The sequence below is a fragment of the Orcinus orca genome, chromosome 3, assembly GCF_937001465.1.
Source record: "Orcinus orca chromosome 3, mOrcOrc1.1, whole genome shotgun sequence".
Lineage (NCBI taxonomy): Eukaryota > Metazoa > Chordata > Mammalia > Artiodactyla > Delphinidae > Orcinus > Orcinus orca.
The window spans coordinates 14,021,143-14,042,404 of NC_064561.1; the positions used below are offsets into that span (position 1 = coordinate 14,021,143).

The 21,262-nt window shown below is 40.9% G+C and overlaps 1 protein-coding gene across 5 annotated transcripts in view; it reads right to left on the reverse strand.

Moving 5' to 3' along the window:
* Positions 1-7,104, reverse strand: part of ZFP62 (ZFP62 zinc finger protein) — a 40,184-nt gene extending 33,080 nt beyond the window's left edge. For 3 of the 5 annotated variants that reach the window (XR_004475567.2, XR_007476770.1, XM_033401605.2), the window contains exon 1: positions 2,087-6,973. Coding sequence is in view for 3 of the 5 variants with exons in the window: in XM_033401605.2 (XP_033257496.1) it covers positions 2,087-2,114 (28 nt within the window). In the remaining 2 variants the exon portion in view is untranslated. Of the gene's footprint in view, positions 1-2,086; positions 6,975-7,007 lie in introns of those variants that run through there. The other 2 variants (XM_012535832.3, XM_049708579.1) reach the window with 2 other exon arrangements.
* Positions 7,105-21,262: the final 14,158 nt, after the last annotated feature.

Here is a 21,262-nt window from a genome sequence, read left to right on the forward strand (position 1 = left end):
ACTAAAAAAGAATGAGGAACATTTCTATAAATTGATAGGAAGCAATTTCCATGATAGGTTGTAAAGTGAAGAAAAGCATATATGCTACATTCTACGTAAGAAAATAAAAAAAACAAGCATACAGCTGCTTATCTTTTCAGTAATGTGAGAATCCACAGAACAGTGAAGCCTGTTACCTATAAGGGGTAGGGTGGGGGAACAGAACAGAAGGGAGAGGGGAGAGAGATGCTTGAGTACAGCTTTTTGTATAGTCTTTACCCACGGAAGCATGATCATGTTCTGCAGACTCAAAGAATAAAATTAAATCAGTGACAAAACTGGACAACGGGAAAGTGAAACCAGAAAGTGAACAGAAACAAATTAACTCATTTGTGTTTCACATGAATACCATAACAAGAAGGAAACAAAAAGGAAACAAAGAACTAACCCATGTCACTCGGGTACATAGTATGTGACTATACTATATACTCTCAGTCTTGGGAAGGCTGGAGGGGGAAGTGGGGAAGAGCTGCAAACAATCCTTTTTAGCAGGTTTGCTTTCTGTAGTGGAATGGGCAAAACAATTCAGAAACAATTTTAGATCTATTATGAGACTGAGTAAATGTGTTGATTTAGTTGAGAGCCAGGGCCCTCCTGGAGGAAGTAGGAATATAAAAATATGGAACAGGGGAAGATAAGAAAGAACCCTTTGTGGACAAATTGGAGGTACTGGTGTGAACTCATGATTTCTAAATTATATATAAATGTGCACATCATATAAATGTATATTCACATGTATTTAAATTTGTATGTATACATGTGTAAATGTATATATATTCTCTAGCTCTGTCTGCTGACAGCTAAGAAGCAAAAATACCTGAGTTAACGAGCACACATCTAGCACCTTGTTCTGTGTCTCTACTACCATAACCTAGTAAAAGGAAGCAGGAGGATTCCAGGCTGGGGGCTAAGACATCCTGTTAGGCCAGCAAATAAGGAGATGCTTAAAACAAAACAAAAATGTGGGCACAAGACCCAGCTTCAACATCGAATTTAGGCTCCATAATAATTATGTAAAGAATTGTAAGCCATTGAAAATAGGATTTCATGAGTACATACAGGCACAAACAGGGGAGAAAGGGAGGCCTCTTGCTGACAGCAGAATGCCAGGGCCGGTTGGTAAATGTGGAGGCAGCAGTAGAGTTGCAAGAAAAAACTCAGCATTCTGCAACTATCAAGGTAAAGACTGGATCAGGGGAGAATTATCAATGGATTCTAAATCTAGGGAGAAATTCTGACAAGGAGCAGGATATATGCATGGTCTTAAAATGTTCTCCCATAGACCGCAAGGGGTAAAATAGTAATTACACAGTGGAGAGTCTTGGCTAGGGGTCTTAAGTTAATATTGTCAGTGGGGGCAGATAAACATCATGTGCTTCCAGAAGTGATGCCCTGAGAAGGACACATCACCTATAAGAATGCATTACCTGAAATGAAACAGGGAAACATCAGGTAGATCAGATAAATCCAAAATAAAGAACATTATACTAAAAGCTATCTGTATTCTTCAAAAATGTCATTTTCATAAAAGACAAAGAAAGGCTATAGAAATGTTCCATATGAAAGAAGCCTGCAGAGATTTGACCACAAATTCAATACCTGACCTCACCTGGATATGTAGTGAAGGGAAAAGCTTTATAAAAAATAATCGTGCCAACTGATGGAACTGGAGTATGTATGATAAGTTAGGCAAAAGTAATATCAAATTTAAATTTATTCAAGTTGACAATTAATACTGTAGTTATGCAAGAGAATATCCCTATAAATATACACTGAAGTGTTTAGGGATAAAGGGCCATGCATGATGTATGTAAGTTACCCTCAAATGGTTTAGGAAAAAAATAGATAGATAGATAGATGGATAGATATGCATGAAAGAGCAAGAGAGAGAAGACAAAATGAAGTAGAATGTTAACCACAGGTAAATGAGTAAAGGGTATTTTTTTCACTATTCTTACTCTTAAAATTTTTCTACATATTTGAAATTATTTCCAAATAAAAAGTTTAAAAATGTCAAAATGTAAATTTAAAATTCTCTCAACTATACCTTCCCCTCCAGGTACTGCTTTCGCCATCCTGTCTCCTGTTCACAGTTGTGTCCTGGAAAAGTGGTCTTCACGTCCCGTCTCCCCTCATGCCTCATCTATTTAATCTGAATTCTTCCACTCAGACCATGCTGCATTAGCTTCTTCAGGGCCAGGTGCTGACTCCCCCGCCTGCTAGCCCTTGGATGTTCCTGGCTCCCTGTCCCGTCTTGAACCTCTCCTCTTGTGACTCTACATGCTCTCCCTGGGCAGTCCCATACATATGCGTGGCTCCTACAAGCTGTCTTGTAGAACCTCATCTCTGGCCCACACTCCTCTCTTCAAGTATAGAGCCTCATATCCACCTGTCTCGGGCACTTCTCTTTCCCTCACCACTCCACATCCAAAAGACCGCTTAAGACCAGCTGATTCCACTGCCTACACAGTTCTCATGCCGCCACCCCCCACTCCATTTCCACTGCTAGGGCCTTAGTTTAAGCCCTCCTAAATTCCCTTCTGAACTCCTGCCATAGTCTCCCTACCTTCGTTCTTATCCCTTTCCAATTCTCTTCCAATAACTGTCAAGAATTTTGTAAAATGCACACGTGAACACTCCCCAGTGGGTGTTCCCAGGCTACCTAGTGTGCTTGAAGCCTTCTGCATCTGGCCAGCTGGAGTGACTTGCTAAACACCAAAGGGGCCATGCTAATTCACCCCTTGCTGACACCACACTTACTAATGCTTGACCCAGATGGACCCTTTCCTCTCTCTCTGACAGGCTAATTCTCAGTTCCCTTCATGTCCTCTCGGATTCCTTGTTTGATTGGCTGCTGACTGGCCGGGTCTACATGAAATCACAAATACTTCACTGTTTACCTCTCTAACCTAGGCAGACTCCAGGAGTCTCCCTGTTCTAGCCCTGCTTAACCTCCTCTGTTTGGGTGGAAGCAGAGTTTCCCATCATCTGATTGTAGTTCATCCAATCCCCTTAACCACAAATCAAAACAGAGCAATATAAATGTGTAGCTTCATTGAAAACAGATGGTTTGCAATGAAATACATATTAATCAATACTAAGACTAAGAAAAGTTCAGTCAAAAACACAGGCAGAAAAGCACTAAAACATAATGATGGTATTAGAAGTGGGAAGTCTGTGGGAGATGCTTAGGTTACGAAGAGTGGAGCCTTCATGAATGGGATTAGTGTTCTTAGAAAAGAGATACCACAGACACCCCTTGGGGCCTTGGTCTTGGACTTCCCAGCATCCAGAACTATGTAAAATTAATTTGTTTATAAGCCACTTAGTCTGCGGTATTTTGTTATAGCAGCCCACAAGGACTAAGACAGCGCTAAATTGTAAAGACAGTCAAGAGAATAACAAAATATTAAGTTATCCTTACAAACATTACTGAAGATACATTCTAGTATCTCAGTTATCTCTGCGACTGACTGTTGCCCAGCAAACTTATATAATGATCCATATCCTACTTTTCTCTGCAGCCACTGGGCTAGTCCTAGGGACACAGAGATGCATAAAACAAGTCCTGGCCAATAAGGACTTGCAAACTAGTATGAGAGTCTGGCAGGAAAACAACCAACACGATAAAAATGGCAGACACTAGTCATGGATGAGGGAAGAAGGGGTAGGGATAGACTCTGCTTCAAAGAACTAGGAAGAGCTTCAAGAAGAGAGGAATAGTTCTAACAGAGGAAAGAGCAGGTGCAAAGGGGCTGGTGTCCACCACCCTCTGGACAACTGGAACAGAAGATGGCAGGCACAGCTGGATAAGTGGGCAAAAAGAAGGGCTGCACCAGGCTCTGCCCATCATACTGAGGAGTCCAGACTTGATCCCGAGGGGTTTTAGACAAAGAGGGACAAACTCAGATATGCATTTTGAAAGATCACTTATTCGATCAAATCAGGAGTTAGTAAAGGGCCAGACAGAAAACATTTTAGGTTTTGTTGGCCACATACAACTCTATTACTTGTTTTTCTTTTCCTTTTTTTCTCTTTGCTTTGCTTTTTAACATCCCTTTAAAAATGTAAAAACCATTCTCAGCTTGCAGGCCATACAAAAACAGACCACAGACCCAGAAGTCTACCAATTCCTGTTAGATAAAATCAAGGAATCAGAATTAATTTAGGATGGTGTGAGATAATGGCATTGTGGCCATTATCTTTTTTTTTTTTTAAGACTAAAGTATGCTAGGATAATATGGCATGATGTCTGGAATTTCCTTTAAAATACTTCAACAAAGAAAAATGAAAAAGGGAAACAAATGTAGCCAAATCCTAATAACTGTTGAATCTGAGTGATGGATGTATGGAGTTCACTGTACTATTCTACTTTCCAGTTATGTTTACATTTCTTCATAATATAAAATTAAAAGAAATACAGATCACTCATACTAGTTGCAATGGGAGAATGGATTGGGAGCGGGGGGTGGGGGGGGAACTGAGTCCTGCAGTCTAGAAGGAGGTTATTATAATCCAATCAAGACTGATGTGGTGGCTAGCTCATGTGTCCCCTATGACACAAGAAAGGAATCGCTCCAAAAGCACAACTCCTGCATAGAGAGAGGGACAGACAGGTTTAATTTCTTAAAAGTTCTCAAAGCTGATGATGGGGAACTCCTCTCTAATCAGTTTTCAACAGAGAGAGAGCTGGTTACATCCCAATAACCTAGTTACATCAGTTAAAAGTTTCAGCCACAGAAAGCCATCCACTTCTTCCAAATTACACATGACCCACACCTCCGGGCAAATGTGTGCTTCATGCTGTTCACATTCTACCACCAATGCCTAGAAAAGAACATGCAGATAGTAAGAATCTGTCCGTAACTCTTACTATCCCTGCCCAGGAGAGTCAGGAGCCACTTCTCAAGAGTAGACTCACAAGAGAGGAACTGTGGCTCACTCTGGTTGAAAATTCCTCCCTTAACAACACACTTCAATAAGCAACAGGTGCAACACCTGCAGCTACCGTGGATTTTCAGAGTACCAACCATATTCCATAAATCAATCTACCATCTGAATTATGTGTCTTAAGTTCTTGGATATTATACTGGACTTGGAGGTGACCAGAGAAAGAAAAAGAGAAAATAAGAGGGAATGTGAGGGCAAAATGCTTACCAACTCAGAAGACAGAAGTGGGAGGATGGGACAAATGAAAGATGAGACTAAGGAGTGAGAAAAGTGATACGCAGATGGACAGAGAGTACGATTTGTGATTTAGTTATTGCATTAAGTTTACGAGTATCAGAATTGTAATTGGTTAACATAAGTTGGTTCTACTGCTTAATCCTTATGATTAAAGGTGATTTTTCCTTAAAGTAAAAAATGAAATAGAGCACTCTCAAACTTGGTAGGGGAGAAGAGATTTCTAGTCATCCTAAGGAATAAGGTAAGCAAAGGAGATTTTCTGAAGCTAAAGGGGCAAAGACTGGCTTGAAGACAGTCATTAATAGATGGTTGATTAGGCTACTGTAAGGCTAAGTATCATAAACACAAGTCTCTGGAGAGAAAAGTTACTTGGTTTAATTTGTTCCTTAAACACTCTACATGACTTATTATAATAATGTATTGACATATTTAACAATCTACCAATAAATGGCAGAGTTAATGTAAAACAAAAGTTTTTTATCATTGTTAATCCCTTCTTTAAAAACCCTTGCTCAGATAAGCCCTGGTACAATGTCCCTGGGTGTGCCATTGTTTGATGTAACAAAGAAACTGGAAACAACGCAAATGGCCTGAATAGATCTAAAAAATTACAGGACATCCAAAACATCCAAACAATGTCCGGTCCAATACCACAGCAATGTATTAAAAAAAAAAAAAAAGCTCTTTGTGTTCTGATGACCTCTAACATAGATTTACCAAAAGAAGGGGCAGAACTCTGAACAGTACCTTACCACCTGTGTAAAAAAAGGAGGAACTAACTACATTCAGATCTGCCAGTGTTTGCATAAAGAAACTCTGGGAAGATACACTCAAATAACCTAACAAGTATGGTTGGTTATCTACTGGGGTTGGGCCTAGGCAGACAGCTGGGCAGAAGAAAACCTTTTCACTGACATCTTGTCATATATTTAATATCTGAACCATATGAATACATTACATAGTCAAAAACTTATTTAAGAAAAAATCCTCGTGTTTTCAAAAAGAAAACACTCCTGGTGGCCTCCTAGTCCAAAAGTCTTAGAGCAGCACACCCAGCCCCGGCATTCCCCATTCCTAATTCACATCCCCACGCCTGGGCTCCCACAGGCTGTCCCCAGGTCTAGGAGCCTCCTCGACCTTCTTCTCCCTGGGACCTAGTCAATTCCTTCTCATCTTGTGAGAGGCAGCTACAGGCAGCCTGATCCCCTGTCTGTAAAACAGGTGAGCTCCCCTAGGGCGAAGGCCGAGAAGCGCCTCCCAGCGGCTCGATCCACACCTGCGGTAAGAGTCTCTCAACATCACTGCCCCATCAAAGAAAAATAAAGGGGGGGGGGGGTCCCTCCAACGCTTGTATTCACTCTCAAATCCCAAGGCCAAACTGAACTGCCACGGGGGCTTATTTTAAAGCACTAATTTTCAGTGTTCCCTTCCCGCCCGAAACAGCAGCGAAGAGTTGAAAAACACGGGTGCGGGGCCCCAGCCCTTCTGCACGCACCGGGTAGCCCCAACCCGGCCCTGACCCCCTCGGACCCGCCCGGAGGTGGGGCGTGCAGGGAGCCCATTATATTCCAGGGGCGAGCCCTAAACCCCTCGGTCGGCCCGAAATCTTCCCTCCCCTCCACTTCCCCGAACGCGCTTCCTGATGTATGTGTGGGGAGGGGGCGCGCTTCCTCCCGGATCCCGCCCGAGACCCGAGGGGTAGCTAGCACCCTGCCAAGAAGGGAAGGGCGTGGCAGGCTAGGGCCGGGGGCGGGAGCCCGGGCGGCCTCGGACTCACGTACTGGCTGTGGGGGCACCGCGGGAGCCCGGCCGCCGGCGGGACAAAAGCGCTGACGGCCCGGCCGGAATAACTCACGCCGGCTCTGGGGCACTTCCGAGTCCTCTCTGGGAGGCTGGAGGACTGACTCGATGATAGTTCCCGTTTCGGGCACGTGACCCGAGGCGCTCTGCGACTGAGTGGGCGTTGAGAGAGTATTGTTCCTTTACTATTAAGATAAGTTCAGTGCTCGTTGTGGCGCGAGCAGGGGGCGAACTGACGAAGTTCCAGTTTTCAAGGACTTTACGTTCTGGGGTGGGGCAGACAATAAAGCAAATAAGTGGCTCGGTAGAATAAACACCTGATAACCTCTGTATTTGAACGTAACTTGTTACAAAGTGAGGCTGCGTGGGCGACCCCGGGAGGGAGGAATGAGGGCAGAGGAGAGGGCGGGGACTGGGGCCCCTGAGGGTCTTAACAGGGGCTGGCGCGGCGGCTGGAGAGCTCCTGACCTCAGAGCGAAGAGAAGTGCTCCCGGACGGGCCGCTCAAGGACCAGACCTGACCCCAACTCTGCAGCTGCGGCAGCGGGGCAGTGACCTCCGGTGTCGGCTTCTGAAACCCCAGCTTGAAATGACTGAAAAGCGATCCTTTTTTTAAAGTAACATCTAAATATCTTTTATCTTAAGTTTAAGTAATTGCAGAAGACATCTTGAGGGCACATTGTGAATACTGACATTAAAAAAATATATAACAACCAAACAGCTTCTCATTAAGACGCATCCAAAGGACTCTAAATACGAGACGATTTGATACTATTATCAACTATTATACGTGACGATTTGATACTATTATCCACTTTATATAGTAAGGAATTTTACATCTTTTTGGGTATTTTCCTTGAACCTATATCTTTATGTACTTCACAGGGTTTTTATCCTAATCTAAAATATTTTAGTTCTATGTGCATCACTGAATTTGATTCTAATGTAAAGTAGTTTTATGCTTTAAGTCTTATCGTCCACCCTAGCATGCATTTCCATAACAAAATTAGTTTACAATTTTTTCTCGTGTTAAATATTTTCTGAATTATTAAAAAAGTGTATAGCACAATATTAGTATCAATTCTTAGACAAAAAGTGAAATGCTTTGGAAGCACAACTTTTAATAAGATGGATTTTTTAATAGTTCAATATATGCAAGTTACTTGGATGGATTTTACTTATCGCTGTAGTTGTTACAGGAGAGTAGGTTCTTGTCTCACGGCAGAAAAAATTCAGAGATGAGACATGGAGGTCAAGAAAGAAACTGAGGGTTTAAGTGCTAGCTAGTAGGCTCTGAACGGAAGAGCGGGCGGACCCAGGTGAGTAGCTACCCTGAGTTTCTTTGGCAAGCCGGTGATGTGGGGTGCAGAAATGAATGGAAGGAATATTCATTGAGGAGGGAGAGGTTTGGGGTCGTATTTCCTGATTTTCATCCCAACTCCACCTTCCCGAGGGGAGGAGTGATTTTTGTCCTTATTTAGCCTTGATCGGTAGTGTCATGGCATTGGTGCATAATGGGAACTTCTTATCTGCAAGGCTAATTTTATTGTAATGAGGGCATATTGAGCAAAATGTTACATTTGGACCCTGGAGATTCCCACCTTTTCTCACCTTTCTTTGCCTCCAGGACACATCACCCCAAAATATGTGGTCTCCTGTCAGTCTGGAGGTTCCTGCTTTTCTTTGTTTGCCCAAGGAGCCCCGGTGTTCAGAAGATATATGGTTTCCTGCCATTTGGCCTGTGCCCCTCCTTTCTCTGCTCATATCTAGCTATCTGCCTGCTCTGAGTGAGCAGATGTTCAGCATCATTTCCACACTTCTTTTACATTTTTTATAGATGCAGGTAAATAGTGGGAATAGAAGGGGATTCCTTGTAGCAATGGGTCTTTGATCCATCTGGCTCCATACCAGTACGAGGTGTGCTCTGTCATAGAAAAGACCCAGGCAGCTTCAAACCCTGGGAGGAGAGTCCCAGGACTTTTTCAGCTGCGTGGTTTCAGGCAAAAGCACATGCACATGTTGAGGACTGGGATTTTGAGCTACCCCCAAAAGTAGCCTAGAACACATGTAGGTATTGAGCAGTTGAAAAGTGGCTAGTTCTCTGAATTTTTAATTACAGTTAATTTAAATAGTCATATGTGGCTAATAGCCCCTTACTGGACAGCAAGGCTCTAGATGTTGCTTTGGGCAGTCCTCACATGCCTCCAGAAAGATTCACACTCTAGATTGAAGGTTGCTATGTTGGGCTTGCCTACCATACATGGCAGAGGAAGACTGTTTTTATCCTTTATGTAGCAAAGTAGAAAAATATTTATGTCCAGGCTGGGTGGCTTTGCTCAGTGAAAGTTATTTGGTGGGGTGGGGAGTGGGAGACAGGGATCATTGAGAAGCCCGCATAATCTTGATTTTTATTTTAGGTAATTTTTTTCCTCCAATAGTTTTGCTATACTCCAGGCACCTTTTGTTTGGCCTTGTGTCTACACACACGCGTGGGTGTGCACCTTTTCCAACACCTGTCTCTTCTGGAAATCTACAAATCAGAGCAGGGTCTAGACCTCCCCTGTCCACTATGTTAGCCACTATCCACATATGGTAAGCATATTAAACAGCTAGCCTGAATTGTGATGCGCTGTAAATGTAAAATCCATACTGGATTTCGGACTTGGTAGGAAAAGAGAATGTAAAATGTTATTATTTATGTTGATTACATAATGAAATGATAATATTTTGGTTTTATTGGGTTAAATAAAAGATATTGTTAAAATGAATTTCACCTGTTTCTTTTTACTTATGTGTCTACCAGAAAATCAGACATCACATACATGGCTGGCATTAACATTTCTAGATTACGTTTCTAGATGCTGCTCTAGAAGGCCAAAAGGTACGGCAATGACTGCCCAGAGTTTGCCCTTCCTTTAGGGTTCATCTGCCCCTTTTGGAGTGGTTCAAGTAGAGATTAATGTTGAGCTATGCCCAAAGGAGCTTGCTTACAACTCCACTTTTAGTCCTTGAATTTGGTCAAAAGTCCTTCTCCCACTATGGCATAATATCACCTCATTATGTAAAATTTGGAAAAAAAAGAAAAATTAGGAAAACTAATCACTTTTAATCCTGTTACCCCGTGGCAACCACTGTTAACATCTTGGTAAACTTCTTTCCCTTTTTATCGCCAATTTTCAGTTTTAGATAGTTATAATTGTACTATATCTCCAATTTTTAGGTAGTGTTTTTACAAATTAAATTATACATTATCATTTTCCATGTTGTTACTCTTTGTGATATTCTACTGACCTATAATCTCTTCAACTTCTCTGCTTTTAATAACTTAAGTTCTTACTAAGTCTTTTTTTTAAAAAAAATAAATCGGTGCTGTAATACATATTAGTGTGCAAAAGCCTTTTCTATGTTTTCCTTGGAATAGTAAGAAGAGTCTAGAAGCATTGGAAGCAATCAGAGCAGAGAAACGGACAAGGATGTTACCCCCTCCTACGATTATTTCCCACTGCAGCTGGATAAGGGAAAAGAAAGCAGAATATAAACACTGGAAAGCAGGGGTATAATTATCCTATTTGTAGATTAAAAGATTTCATTTTTGAAAAGCCCTAGAGATTCAGCCAAAAAAAAAAAAATCTAGAATAAACAGGAAGAGAATTCTGTAAGGGGTGTGGTTCCAAATTAACATACAGAAACCAATCATTTCCTTATGTACAAACTAGAATTAGAATAATGGAAGGAAAGCTTATGTTTACAGTAGAAACAAATATACAAAAGGCCAAATACCCAGAAATTAATAAGATATGTGCAAGACCTAAGTGAAGAAAAGTTACATTGCTCCCGGGGTCACAAAAGATTAGCTAAACGTATGGAAAGATTCTCAGATGCACCATTCACAGACATGGATTCAGCATCAGAACAATGTCATTTATAAATTAATCTGTAACTAATGATCCCAATAAAAAATAGCAATAGAGGGTGGGAGGGAGGGAGACGCAAGAGGGAAGAGATATGGGAACATATGTATACATATAACTGATTCACTTTGTTATAAAGCAGAAACTAACACACCATTGTAAAGCAACTATACTCCAATAAAGATGTTAAAAAAAATAGCAATAGAATCTTCTTTAGCAACATAACATTTATTCTAAAGTTCATGTGGGAAAATGAACAAGCTCTTGCTTGTTTGTTTCTAGCTAGAAAATGCCTGAGAAAAAGAAAATGTGATGGGGGAGCAGTGTTACAGAATATCAACAATTAAGTTGGTGTAATTATGAGACATAAAGTCTGAAAATAGACCTAAAGAGTCATGGGTATTTAGAGTCTGATAAATGTTGCACTTCAAATCAGTGGGGAAAACATGGTGTGGGGAAAACTGTCAAGCATTAGAAAAGCATGTTGGGATTCAAACCTCTGTTCTTATACCAGGATAAACTCCAGATGTGTCAAAGAATTAAGTGTAAAACTTGCCCACACTAACCATCACTGCTGCTGCTAGCACCTCCATAAAAATATTAGAAAAAAGAAACACAGGACATTTTTTAGATCATACTGGAATGAGGAAGGGTTTTTTTTTCCTTTGTTGCTCTAACACAAAATCCAGAAACCATAAAAGTGAAGAGTAATCAATTCAAATACACACAAATTAATTTTATTTTAAAACCACCATAAGAAAAGTGAAAAATCAAATGGCTAGCTGGGAAAAAGTATTTGCATTTTGTATCACAAAGGGTAAATTTCCTTGCTACACAAAGAGCTCTTCCAAAACTGAAAGAAAGACCAACAATCTGATAGAAAAGTGGGTTCACAGAAACGTATGTACAAATGATTCATAATAACAATGCAAACCCAAACTTCACGGAGATGCCATTTTTCTCTTATGAGAATGGCAAAGATCCAAAAGTTTGAGAACACACTGTGGTGATGGGAAAAGGGAGGAAACAGCCCTCTCCTGCTGTGCTGGAGGAAGTGCAGACTCTCCTAGCGCCCAGGAAGGCACTGGGCAGTACGGATCACCATGCATGCATCCTTTTAAAAAAAAAAATTTTTTTTAATTGAGGTATAGTGAGCTACCAGAAAACTACTAGAGCTCGTCAACAAATTTGGTAAAGTTGCAGGATACAAAATAATACACAGAAATCTCTTGCATTCCTGTACACTAACAACAAAAAAATCAGAAAGAGAAATTCAGAAAACAATCCCATTTACCATCACATCAAAAAGAATAAAATACCTAGGAATAAACCTACCTCGGGAGGTAAGAGACCTGTACTCAGAAAACTATAAGATACTGATGAAAGAAATCAAAGATGACACAAACAGATATAGGGATATACCATGTTCTTGGAGTGGAAGAATCAATATTGTCAAAATGACTATACTACCCAAAGCAATCTACAGATTGAATGCAATCCCTATCAAACTACCAATGGCATTTTTCACGGAATTAGAACAAAAAAAGTTAAAATTTGTATGGAAACACAAAGAACCCACCCCCGCCCCGAATAGTCAAAGCAATCTTGAAAAAGAAAAACAGAGCTGGAGGAATCAGGCTCCTTGACTTCAGACTATACTACAAAGCAACAGTCATCAAAACAGTATGGTGCTGGCACAAAAACAGAAATATAGGGCTTCCCTGGTGGCACAGTGGTTGAGAATCTGCCTGCCAATGCAGGGGACACGGGTTCGAGCCCTGGTCTGGGAAGATCCCACATGCTGCGGAGCAACTGGGCCCGTGAGCCACAATTACTGAGCCTGCACGTGTGGAGCCTGTGCTCCACAACAAGAGAGGCCACGATAGTGAGAGGCCTGCGCACTGTGATGAAGAGTGGCCCTTGCTTGCCACAACTAGAGAAAGCCCTCGCACAGAAACGAAGACCCAACACAGCCATAAATAAAATAAATTAAATTTTTAAAAAAAGGAGAATAACTAAAATTTAAAAAAAACAAACAAAAAAAAACACAGAAATATAGATCAAGGGAACAGGATAGAAAGTCCAGAGATAAACCAACACACATATGGTCAACTAATCTATGACAAGGAGGCAAGAATATACAATGGAGAAAAGAAAGCCTCTTCAATAAATTGTGCTAAGAAACCTGGACAGCTACATGTAAAAGAATGAAATTAGAACACTCCCTAACACCATACACAAAAATAAACTCAAAATGGATTAAAGACCTAAATGTAAGGACAGACGCTATAAAACCCTTAGACAAAAAACATAGGCAGAACACTCTCTGACATAAATCACAAGATCTTTTTTGATTCACCTCCTATAGTAATGACAATAAAAACAAAAATAAATAAATGTGACCTAATTAAACTTAAAAGCTTTTGCACAGCAAAGGAAACCATAAACAAAATGAAAAGACAACACACAGAATGGGAGAAAATATTTGCAAATGATGTGACCAACAAGGGATTAATCTCTAAAATATACAAACAGCTCATGCAGCTCAATATTAAAAAAACAAACAACCCAATCAAAAAATGGGCAGAAGACCTAAATAGACATTTCTCCAAAGATGACATACAGATGGCCAAGAGGCACATGAAAAGATGCTCAAAGTCACTAATTATTAGAGAAATGCAAATCAAAACTACAGTGAGGTAGCACGTCACACTGGTCAGAATGGCCATCATCAAAAAATCTACAAACAATAAACGCTGGAGAGGGTGTGGAGAAAAGGGAACCCTCCTACACTGTTGGTGGAAATGTAAGTTGGTACAACCATTATGGAGGTTCCTTAAAAAGCTAATATAGAACTACCATAAGATCCAGTAATCCCACTCTTGGGCATATACTGGAGAAAACTGTAATTCGAGAAGATACATGCACCCCAATGTTCATGGCAGCACTATTTACAATAGCCAAGACATGAAAGCAACCTAAATGTCCATTGACAGAGGAATGGATAGAGAAGATGTGGTACATATATACAATCAAATATTACTCCGCCATAAAAAAGAACAAAATAATGCCATTTGCAGCAACATGGATGGACATAAGGATTATCATACTAAGTGAAGTAAGTCAGACAGAGAAAGACAAATATCATGTGATATCACTTACTTGTAGAAGCTAATAAAAAATGATACAGATGAACTTGTTTACAAAACAGAAACCAACTCACAGATCTTGAAATCAGACTTACGGTTACCAAGGGGGCAAGGCAGGGAGGGATAAATTGGGAGATTGGGATTAACATATACACACTACTATATGTAAAATGGATAACTAATAAGGACCTACTGTGTAGCACAGGAAACTACTCAATATTCTATAATAACCTACATATAGGAAAAGAATCTGAAAAAGAATGGATATATGTCTGTGTATGACTGATTCACTTTGCTGTACACCTGAAACTAACACAACATTTTAAGTCAACTACACTCTAATAAAAATTAAAGAAAAAAAAAGAGAGAGAGAAACTAGTTCTTCAAGTCAGCTACGGCTTGACCATAACATTGGATATTATAGATACCCATTGTCTCATTTATAAAATAAATGTCAATACTTGCAAAAAAATTGAAGTATAGTTGATGTACAATATTATATAAGTTACAGATATATAATTAGTGATTTACAATTTTTAAAGGATATACTGCATTTATAGTTTCACAAAATATTGACTATATTCCCTGTGCTGTACAGTATATCCTTGTAGCTTATTTTTCTTTTTAATTAAAAAACATTTTTTTTAAATTTTTGGCTGTGTTAGGTCTTCATTGCTGTGCACGGGCTTTCTCTAGTTGTGGCGAGCAGGGGCTACTCTTCATTGTGGTGCACAAGCTTCTCATTGCAGTGGCTGCTCTTGTTGCAGAGCACGTGGGCTTCAGTAGTTGCAACACACAGGCTCGGTAGCTGTGGCACGCGGGCCCTAGAGCAAGTGGGCTTCAGTAGTTGTGGTGCATGGGCTCAGTAGGTGTGGCTCGCAAGCTCTATAGCACAGACTAAGTAGTTGCAGCACGCGGGCTCTAGGGCACACGGGCTTCAGTAGTTGTGGTGCGTGGGCTCAGTAGTTGTGGCTCACAGCCTCTAGAGTGCAGGCTCAGTAGTTGTGGTGCACGGACTTAGTTGCTCCACACCATGTGGGATCTTCCCGGACCAGGGATCGAACCTGTGTCCCCTGCATTGGCAGGTAGATTCTCAACCACTGAGCCACCAGGGAAGTCCTGTAGCTTACTTTATACATACTAGTTTGTACTTCTTAATCCCCTACTCCTATCTTGCCCCTCCCCCTTCACTCTTCCCACTGGTAACCACTATTTTGTTCTCTATATCTGTAAGTCTGTTTCTTTTTTGTTATATTCACTGGTTTGTTGTGCTTTTTAGATTCCACACATAAGTAATATCATACAGTATTACGCATACATCCTTTGCCTTGGCGACTCTGCTCTAGAAATTCACCATACTGGTGTAGTCGTGTACTCATGAAATGGTGTGTGCAAAAGTCATTCACTGCAGCACTTTTAAAAGTAAACGATTGAAGAAAACCTAAAAAGTCCAAAGTAGGAAAGTAATTGAAAAAATTCTTGTACATCCACATGTACTAGTTTGCTCGGGCTGCCATAACAAAGTACCATAAACTGGGGTGCCTAAAGAGCAGAAATCTATTGTCCCACAATTCTGGAGGATAGAAGTCCAAGATCAGTGTCAGCAGGGTTGGTTCCTTCTGAGAGCTGTGAAAGAGAATCTATTCCATGCTTCTCACCTAGCTTCCGGTGGTTTGCTGGAAATCTTCGGTGTTCCTTGGCTTGTAGACACATCACTCCATCTCTGCCTTCATCTTCACATAGCATTCTCCCTGTGTGCATGTCTGTGTCCATATTTCCCCTTTATGTAAGGAAACCATTTATACTGGATTAGGGCCCAATCTATGTAACAGAGAACAAATCTGACTCCACATTGGATCTATTCCTTTAGCTCTAATCTTTGTGCTCTGTTGCCTGTGCTTAGTCATGCTGGCTCTGCACCTTCTGTAAAAAAATGTTGCCTATAGCCTGAAATATACAGGATAGCCCATTCTTAAGGCTCTGACCTTTAAAGGTATAACATTTTTCCATTAAAAAGTTGCAGAACAGAGAACAAGTTTTGTCTTGTTGGAGGTTTATAGGAACATTGTGACCAGACCTACTTGGACAGTTGCATGAACAAAGGATTCCAGTGCCAAGAAGTTTGCAACAATCAGCCACACACCCTCCTTTTGGTATAAAAGAAGCCTGAAAATTAAGACGGTTATTTGGGACACTAGTCCACCCCCTCTTGATCGGATAGCTTTTCAGATAAAGTCGCTATTCCTTGCCCCAACAACTTCTCTCTCAATTTATTGGCCTGTCGTGCAATGAGTAGTACAAGCTTGGAACTGGAAACATCTACTCCACTGTGACCTCATCTTAATTAATTATGTCTGCAGTGACCCTATTTCCAGATAAGATCACATTCTGAGCTACTCAGGGTCAGGAGTTAGGACTTCAACAGAAGAATTCTCAAGGGGATACAAAACAACCCTTAACACCATGCAACAGACTAATATTCACCCATAAAAAAGAAATAGGGAGCTCTTTATGAAATGGTGTGGAAATATCTAAGATGCAAGAAGTCAATGTTCCAAGTTATCATATGCTATACTTTGTGTAAGAAAGGATGAAAAAATATGTACATATTTGTATACATAAAAATATCCCTGTAAGTTTACACCAGAAACCACTAACATTGGCTGTCTGTGGGGAGGTAGCTGGGTTGTTGGAAGAGATAGGTGGGAAGGAGTATTTTCAGTGCATATCCTTCTTATACTCCTTGCATTTTGAATCATGAGAGTGTAGTATTTATTCAAAAATTTAATTTAAGCTTAATAAAACTTAAATGGAATCAGACTGCTAAACTACTCTCAAGGAGGATTATATCAATTTACGAGGTCCCCAGCCATAAATACAGAGCCCTTTACACACACACGTCTCCAGGACTAAGTTTTAACAGGTGTGTTTTTTTCTCTAAATTTCCAGGCAAAAAATCATATCTTGTTTAATTTGCTTACCCTTATAGTGATCTCCTCCATCGACCACTGGCCCTTCTTAGATCAAGTATCATCTTGACATCTTTTGTGGAGTTTTTATACATTGTAGGAATGCATTATGTATTAAAGAAATTTACCTTTTGAATTTACTATAAATGTTGCTATTCTCTTTGCTGTTTGCCTTTTAATGTCAGTGATTTTTACACAATGGGTGTGTAAAATTCTTATGTGGCACTGTTGAGCTGCAAGAGAGACAGGGAGGAACCTGCAGAAACATCATTTATCAGGGACTCTTAAGGGATAACTCACGATCCCTGGAAAAAGATCTGGAAGGGACAGTAGTTCTCCTACTGTTCTCATTTTTGGGGCAAAAGTAGATGTGTCTTTTTTTTTCAGAAGGCCTGGCTGAAACTTGTATCTGCAGTGATAATCAACAATATTGAGCACCCTTATGGTGTGTATTTTGTACTAGGTACTGTTCTAAGTGCTTTACATATATTGATATATTGAATTTTCTCATCAATCCTATGATGAAGGCACGGTATATACCACCCTGCATCCTATAGATGAGGAAACAAAGAGAGTAAGCAAATCACCCAAGGATACACAGCTGGGCAGTTTAGAAGCTATGATCTTTGACATCTTTGAAACATTGTCTTGAAAACATCTTTGGCACCAGCTGGTCCAAGCCCAGCTGACTGATCTCCTCTTGGAGATGCCATTTTTCTCCACTTGTCGCTCACAGACCACAGGACACCAAGACCAAGTAGGAGCCCATTTAAAAAAAAAAAAAAAAAAGAGAGCGAGAATTAGACTTCCTGTTGTAAACATGGATCAACCCACAGTTATATAAGACTTTGGGGAAGTTGAAAATCAAAGGAGCTCTCTATTTCCCTAATTTGGAGAGGCAGTTCTTAGAAAATGGAACCCTGCTCCATCTTGAATCAGTGTTGGGCTCTGGGTTTCTAGGTAATTGGGTAACCCTGGGCTGGTACTTAACTGCCCTGGGTCTCAGCATCCTCATCTGGAAAATAGGTAATAACAGTACCTACTTCACAGAACTGTTGTGAAAAATAAATTAGTATATATAAAGCACTTAGAGCAGGGCCTGACATATAATAAGCACTATATCAGTATTAACTACTATTGTTACTGGCGTCACATTCCTATAGGCGTTGGCTCCTGAGGGGCGTAGATCATCCTCCTTCATTCCCCAGTGAAGAGAAAGATATTGAGATAGGACTTGAGGTCTTAGAAGTGCAGCTTTATGCAGGGTCAAATGTTGACTCCTTCCCGCTGGGTCTGGCTCTATTGGAGCCCAGAGAAGCACTTAGGGGAGAGGCCTGCCTCTAGCAGGGCGGGTATCTGTAAGGGACCCAGACTGCCTAGGATCTGTGGGTATCAAGTGTAGCCAGTGGTAGGTTTTTCTCCCAATAGTGAGGTCTTGTGAAACATCACGGCGTGTTCTTGGCTGGGCTAGGGAAAATTACAGAAAAGGCTGAGGTCCATATTTTTACCTGCGTGGTGGGCACCAGTGTTCCTAAACCTCTGGTCCTGTGACTTCATTCTGCAGGCGTGGGGTACCATCTGCTGAAAGAACTGAATCATGGAAGCAGAAACATCTCATCTGCATCCTGTAGAGATGTACACTCCCCCCACCCCCGACCACTCCACCCAATCCAAGATAGCACAGCATGGGGCACCGGGTCATAAGATGGGCTGTTGGAGGGAGGGAGGTGGCACAGGCATCACCTGTGAGCACATCCAGGACATCTGTCAGAAACCAGCAGGAGAAGGGGAGAGGGGGAGGCTTCTGATTGCAGAAGGGGTGGGAGGATACTCTGGAGCTGAGCTGTTTGCCCCTGGGATCTGGGCACCACATGGCCGCCGATGCTGATAGTCAGTGCCAGGACCTCCATCCTCCACCCTGAGAAGTTTCAATCTGGACACATATGGGGTCCACAGCAAGGCACCCTCCCTCAACCCCAAAAGACACAGAAACAGGAGGAAGAAGGCTACCATCTAGGAATTAAAATACTAAACTTCAGTATAATAAAGAGAATCAGTTTGGGGGAGATAAGCCAAGAAATTGTCTACAGAAATGTGTTTGAGCTTATAAACATCCCAAATCCCAATGATGCCAAGAGTGCAGTCTCAGAGAGGCACTCGGGGATGGGATTTCAGTTTGTGGACTGTGGATGATACTGTTGGACGCTTCCCCAGTAGTTATTCTACCTCCCTTCTTCTTGGCTAACAGAGTCCCCAAATTATAAGGGACAGCAATATGCCCAGACTGTTCCGGATTGGTGTAATGATTCTTATTGTTTTTTCAGATACTCAATTTCCCAGCCTTCCCCCTTGTAGCCAAAGGAGGCCAGGTAACCAATTTGGGCCATTGAGGTGTTCAGGGAAAGTCTACTGTGGATTTAGGAAAGATTTTGTTTTTAATTAAAAAAAGGAAACCAGCACAGAAGAGAGCTGGCTGATACTGCCTGTTCCTCCTTCTTCTTCCTGCTTAAAGGTCCGTATGATGCCTGGACCACCTGCAGTCTTCTTGTAACCATGAAGCAGCACACAGGAGAATCCAAAGGCAAACAACTGATGAGTGCAGGGCAGAAGATAGGGTGTGATGGCTAATTTTGTTTCAACTGACTGGTGCCCAGATATTTCTATACTGGAAATTCACATTTTAAAAACTTCAAAAAACTTGAGATATAGTTGATGTACAATATTACATACGTTACAGATATACAACATAGTGATTCACAATTTTTAAAGGTTATACTCCATTTATAGTTATTATAAAATATTAGCTACAAGCCCCATGTTGTACAATATATCCTTCTAGCTTATTTTATACATAATAGTTCATACCTCTTAATCCCCCATCCCTATATTGTCCCTCCCCCCTTCTCCTTCCCCACTGGTAAACATAGTTTGTTCTCTGTATCTTTGAGTCTGTTTCATTTTTTGTTACATTCATTAGTTAAAAAAAAATTTTTTTAGAGTGCACATATAAGTGATATCATATAGTATTTGTTTTTCTCTGTCAACTTATTTCACTTAGCATAATACCCTCCAAGTCCAACCATGTCATTGCAAATGGCAATATTTCATTCTTTTTTATGGCTGTGTAGTATTCCATTGTGTATATATATGCCACATTTTCTTTACCTCTGAATGAGATTCACACTTGATAGACTGAGTAAAGCAGGTTGCCCTCCCTTATTTGGGTGGGTCTCATCCAATTAATTGAAGGCCTGAATAGAACAAAAAGTCTTACCCTCCTCCAAGTAAGAGAGAATTCTTCCTGTCTGATGGCCTTCAAACTAGGACATTGGCTTTTTTCCTGTCTTTGGACTGGAACTAAAACATTGGCTCTCTTGGGTCTCAAGCATGCTGACACCCTGAAGATCTTAGAACTTGCTGGCCTCCATAACTGTGAGAGCCAATTCCTTATAATAAGTCAATCTCTCTCTTTCTCTCCCCCTATCGTTTCTGTTTCTCTGGAGTACTCTGACTAATACATGGGGTAAGCCTGAGTCTCCATCGATGCCACGGGTCTGCTGCACCAGTCCTGATGTTGGTCTGCACCACCATGCTCTTGACACACGACAAAATGAAATGTTCTCATTGTTCAAACCATTTAGTCAGTCTTTCATTACTTGCAGCAAAAGCATTCCTAAATAGTCCTGGTTAATGGAAACGAACTGTCTTTCATTCTCAGCTCCAGTGTACAAAATAATCACCCTGGGAAGACCCACCCTCCAGAAATTGTTTTAATAGCTCTGGGTGGTACTTAAGACTGTATTTGTCACAAGCTTCCAAGGAATTCTATTAGGCTCTGAGAAACACTGAACTGCAGAACATAGGGAGGCAGTAGGCATAATATCAATAGTAAGGTGGAAAATACTATTGAAAGAAAGAGCAGGATAAAAAGCATTATACTGTAAATGATTTACCTATTTAAAGAGACATGCAGAAGAACACTCTCTACAGTGGGGCAAAAAGGCTAGAAAGAAATTCATTTCTAGTGGTGGGATTTTGACATTTTTTTTGTTAGCTTTTCAAAACTTCCGTAATCAAAGCCTGCCTTAGTAGTTTTAGTGGGGGCCTTAGTAGTTTTAGTGGGAGAGAACATACATGTACTTAAAAGAACATCCTTCTCTTAGTCGTCCTTGCCCATCCTGGTGATCTTCTGACTATGAATCCAGCTT